At 38.5% G+C, this 5,189-nt stretch overlaps 2 protein-coding genes and 1 pseudogene across 2 annotated transcripts in view; all 3 read left to right on the plus strand.

Annotated features, from left to right (window-relative positions):
- LOC132456616 (zinc finger protein 271-like) overlaps nucleotides 1–2,081 on the plus strand; it is a 31,607-nt gene extending 29,526 nt beyond the window's left edge. Inside the window, exon 4 of the mRNA XM_060051023.1 lies at nucleotides 105–2,081. Coding sequence (XP_059907006.1) covers nucleotides 105–477 — 373 coding nt within the window. The 3' untranslated portion in view covers nucleotides 478–2,081. The remainder of the gene's footprint in view (nucleotides 1–104) is intronic.
- The window catches only part of LOC132455506 (uncharacterized), a 103,611-nt pseudogene that overhangs the window by 57,764 nt on the left and 40,658 nt on the right, over nucleotides 1–5,189 (plus strand).
- LOC132455358 (zinc finger protein 845-like) overlaps nucleotides 1–5,189 on the plus strand; it is a 43,280-nt gene that overhangs the window by 29,955 nt on the left and 8,136 nt on the right. The gene's annotated exons all lie outside the window — the stretch shown is intronic.

A 5,189-nucleotide genomic window follows, 5' to 3' on the forward strand; every position in this document is an offset into this window, starting at 1 on the left:
AAGTGCTTCAGTCTGAAAGGCAACCTGAATAGACACATGAGGACTCACTCTGGGGAGAAGCCCTACAGGTGTGACCAATGCATGAGGCACTTCAGTGTGAAAACCCTCCTGAAGCGCCACATGATGACTCACTCCGGGGAGAAGCCCTACAAGTGTGACCAATGCACGATGCGCTTCAGTCGGAATAGCCAGCTGAAGATCCACATGAGGACCCACACTGGCGAGAAGCCCTACAGGTGTGACCAATGCATGAGGCTCTTCGGAGAGAGCTCCAAGCTAAAGATCCACATGAGGACTCACACTGGTGAGAAGCCCTACAAGTGTGACCAATGCACGAAGCGCTGCCGTCAGAGATACGCCCTGGTGACCCACATGAGGACTCACTCCGGGGAGAAGCCCTACAAGTGTGACCAATGCACGAAGTGCTTCAGTCGTGTCTCCTACCTGAAGATCCACATAAGGACTCACTCTGGTTAGAAGTGCACATGCTCAAGCTCACGGACAATGGGGTGCTTTGACATGGGGTAACAATATGCTTTGATTGACACCTCTATCCTGTATTCGTTGAAATGAATGCTCTTTTTTTTTTTTTCACTTGCATTTTTATTGCAAAATTCACATAGACAGTATATAGTCAAAAATAATACAGAAAACAAAACGGAAACGAATCAAAGTTTGGCTTGGGAGTTACATTTCTAGCAGTTATTTTCGTGTCTTCATCTAAGTCATTTGTTCCCGTCTATATTCCTCGTCGCCGGTTTTGGTTCTGAATATTGTCCATTTCTCCAACTTTTCTTCAAGCTGTGCTTGATGTCGTCTTAGGCGGTGTGTCAGTTTCTCCATAACATAGATTTCTTCCAATATGCCTATCCATTCTTCCTTACGAGGAGGCTCCACCTTACCACATTTCCTAGTTATGGCCTTCTTACTAGCTATCAGTAGTATTTGAACCAAATATTTATCTCACTCTTGTACTCCCTTCGGTAAAATTGAAATTACAAAGGTATAGTACCATATAGCTCATTGGAATATCGTAACTTAGTATCTTTTGTACAGTTTCATGTACAATTCCCCAAAAGTTAAAATACCCCATGACATTTCCAAACAATGTGTGAGTGGTCTGCAGCATCCTTTACTCCACACTCTCCAACGTGTTCAATTTGTGTTATTATACTTGCTCTTGACCTTGGGCGTGATTTAAAAAAATAAAAAAAAAACAGACCCAATTTTTCCAAGAGAACTGCCTCCATATCCGTGAATTACTGGTTGTTTGATGCGTTTTCACCCATGTCTTGCCAATCATCATCCGAAATGTTCGTATTAAACTGATTCCTATTTTTCCTTTATGTATTTAGTTGAATGTTCAGTTATCAATGTTTGATATGAAGCAGATATGATTTTTTTCCTTTGTATGTATTCATTATAATTTGGATCACACCATTCACTTCAGTGGAGGGGTCTATCTCGATTTCTTTTTCATAATAATCTCTTAGTTGTAGGTACCTGTAGAATTCCTGTTTATCCAAACTATATTTATCCTTCACGTTTTGGAAACTCCAGTGCCCCATCCTTCTCTAAAGACACCATGCCGTGACTCCCTTGTCTACCCACTGCTTGAATCCTTTATCATATTCATCTGATTTAAAATTACTGTCAAATGCTATCTAATAACTTTTGTTTTTCTTTATCCTATAATTTTTAATAACTCTGAACCATAGTTCAAGTGTCAATGTAGCAATTGAATCTATATTGTTTTTAGTCCTTTTGTACATTTCTTGATCTCCAATAAGGCTCTGGAAAGGATATTTTACAAACTCTATTTCCCTGTCTTTCCACTTTTCCTGTAATCTGGCATGCACCCACATATAATATGCCTAAAGTGGGCAGCGTGAAAGTACTTTCAGTTTCAGGAGACCCATATCTCCTTTATCTTTTGGTAACTGGAGAGTTTCGTACCTAACCCTTGTTTTTTTGCCTCCCCAGATAAACCGAGATATTAACCTGTCCCAGGTCACAAATTGGGTTTGGGGGACCTCTACTGATAGGGACTGGAATAAATAAAGAAGTCTTGGTTGAACATTCATTTTGATAATCTCAATTCTTGAGTTAAGATCTAGTGGTAAAGTAGACCATCTTTCCGTGTCTTTTTGTATCTCCTGACTTATCTTGTTATAATTGGCTTTATAAAGTTTAGATAATCCTTTCGTGATGGTAATGCCCAGATATTTTCATTTTCTTTAGATTCCAATTTAAGTGGAATGCTTTCTGAATCTCCTTTGGTGGGGTGTAATTACGAGTTAAAATTTGTGTTTTTGAAACATTTACTTTATAACCCGAAAGGTGTCCGTACATTTCCAGCAGTTTCATCAATACAGGTACTGATTTATTCGGTTGTTCGAAGAAGGCTACGACGTCACCTGCGAAATGTCCTATTTTATGTTACTTGCCATTTACTATAAATCCCTTAAGCTCTTCATTTTGGCGTACTGCTTGTGCCGAAGGTTCGTTAAAAAGCGCAAAAAGAGTGGGTGATGAACAACAGCCATGCCGAGTTGATCTCTGTATACTAAATTTGTCAGTTAGGTTTCCATTTATGTTGATTCTAGCAGTGGGCTGGTGGTATAATGTCTTTATGCACTGTATACTTACTATTGAATCCAAATCGTTCTAATGCTTTATATAAGAATTCCAAATTTACCAAATCAAATGCCTTTTCTGCTATAGTACTTGGTTTTTCCTTTTGTGCTTGATCTACAATATGCAGGGCCCTACTAATGTTATGTGTTTGACGTCCTTTAATAAATCCTGTTTGATCTTCCTCTATCAGTTCTGTTAAAGTATTCAATCGTTTTGAGATAATTGTTGCATATATTTTGTAATCTACATATAATAATGAGATTGGTCTATAGTTCTGACGGTGTTCCTTGTCCCTCCCTGGTTTTGGGATGATGGTTATGATGGAGGTATTTTATTGTTATGAAGAGTCCAATTAAAAGAATCCACAAGTAGTGGCGTCAGCTCTTTCCCGAACATCCTGTACCACTCTGCTGGGTATCCGTCACTAACTGGGGATTTATTATCTTTTAGTGTCTTTATTGCATCTTTCCATTCTTCTATAGTAATATGTAAGGAATAATCACCGAGAGGCCGGGCAATAACAGTTTGATATGCCCGGCTCGTGGACGGCTTACCTTAAACTGTTTATTGCCCTGCCTTGAGGTGATTATTCCGTTTATTCTACTTCGCGCCGGCCAACATAATAAAACAATTCATATACTTTAATAATTAGCCTTTTTCTTATTCGTATTGCATGCTTATTAAATGTATGCTCTGTTTAATTTCATCTCCCTCGGAAAGTAGTTCCCTTTAGAACTACGGTGAATAACGTTAGCTCAACTGTAGGTAACGCGTTTCTATAGCAACCACACAAGGCTGGATCTGATCTCACTAGTTTAACAACGTAGTTGTTACATTCGTATCAAGTCAGCTTTAATGACGATCGATCAAACATGCACTCCTTGGTTTATTTTTTACAACGGACCTCATGTTTGAAATGTATGTGATAGAAAACGATACAAGCGGCGTATTGATCTACTGTGCTCAGTCAGCAGCAAGTAGAACCGACAAGTCAGCGGGCAATATGCCGGATTAATGCACCCCTCCCAGCCAATCAGAATCGAGCATTCTTAAATGAAGTAGAATAATGGTCATTAATGTCTCATTTTGTATACTACCAATTGATGGTGAATCCAAAGAATTTAAAAATAGCTTCCTTTCCTCCTCACATTCAGATGTGGGTTGAGTGTGCATGTAGTTCCTTGTAGTATCCACAAAAAATGTTCTCTGTATCCTCCGGTTTATCTGTTAATTCACTTGTGTGTGGATCTCGGATTTTATGTATACTACTAAGTGCTTTTTGTTTACGTATACGTCTCGCCAGCAATTTAGTTGCCTTTGAGCCTGCTTCGTAATAATTTTGTTTCAAGAATTTGTTCCTTTTTTCAACTTCGTCTAATAATGTCATTTATCTTTTTTTTTTTTTACTTCCTTGATTTGTTGATAGACCTTTGGATCTTCTGTTCTTTGATATCCCTGTTCTAATTCCCTAAGTCTCTCGGTATGTGTTCTATATTACTCTAATTTAATTTGTTTTGCATGCACAGTTTCCGCTATCAATTTCCCCCCTATCACCACCTTCATGGCATCCCATAATATTGTTGGGTCTACTGCTCCATTGTTTTTTTCCTCTATGTACCTTTTTATTTCTGCTTTTACCTTCTCTTTTCGTCGTTCATTGTTCAATATTCCTACATTCAGTCTCCATACAGTATTTATTTTCCTGTTACTTAAACATATTTTTAAATAGAGTGGATTATGGTCAGACACGTCTGCCCCTCCTATTTTACATTCCGTCACTCTGTGTTTATCCCCTGTATTCAGTAGAAAATAGTCTATCCTTGAATTCACTTTATGTACAGCTGAATAGTGCCTGAAGTCGTCTTTAAATGTGGTCAGCTCATGGCGTAGTTCTTGTTTAAGTTCGTTGATGTCCTTGCTGATAGCAGCAAGCCCCGACTCTTAGCGTCTCCGCGCTGTCCATTTTTTATCGGTGGTCTCTTCTTCGTGTTCGCTAACCTCGTATTCTGAGATTTCTTCCGCTAAGGGTTGGTCTTCTGCTTCGTTTTACTTTTTGTTGCTTTTCTGACTTCTTTTCTTTCTTGTCCCACTCATACTCTAGTTTTGTTTGTCGAGTTATATCTGAATAGTGGGAATATTTTACAGACTCTGGAGAGCTAGTTAACCATGCGTTTACTCTCTCCGCCATCTTCCCGGAAGTCGAAATTAGTGTGTTTCATTTCTTTTTTTCATCATGTTTAAACACTTTCCAACTTTTGATTTGCTTTGTTTTTTATTGATAATAATTTATGTCTGTGTGACGGGTAATTTATTTCTAGGAAAATTCTGACAGCAATATATTTTATTTTATTTTAAAGCTTGATCATGGGAAGATACAGGCAGAAGAGTTACCAAGCACAGAAATTGATGCCGATGGTCCGATGGGCTCTACCGGAAGAGGCGTGACTTCGCCAGTGTATTCATCAAACCACCACCACGAACCATATGCAAAAATGCTTAAAATGTACCACTATATCTAAACTTAAAAAAATCGTTCTTGCATTTTAATGCTC

The sequence above is a fragment of the Gadus macrocephalus genome, chromosome 4 (genome assembly GCF_031168955.1).
Source record: "Gadus macrocephalus chromosome 4, ASM3116895v1".
NCBI lineage: Eukaryota > Metazoa > Chordata > Actinopteri > Gadiformes > Gadidae > Gadus > Gadus macrocephalus.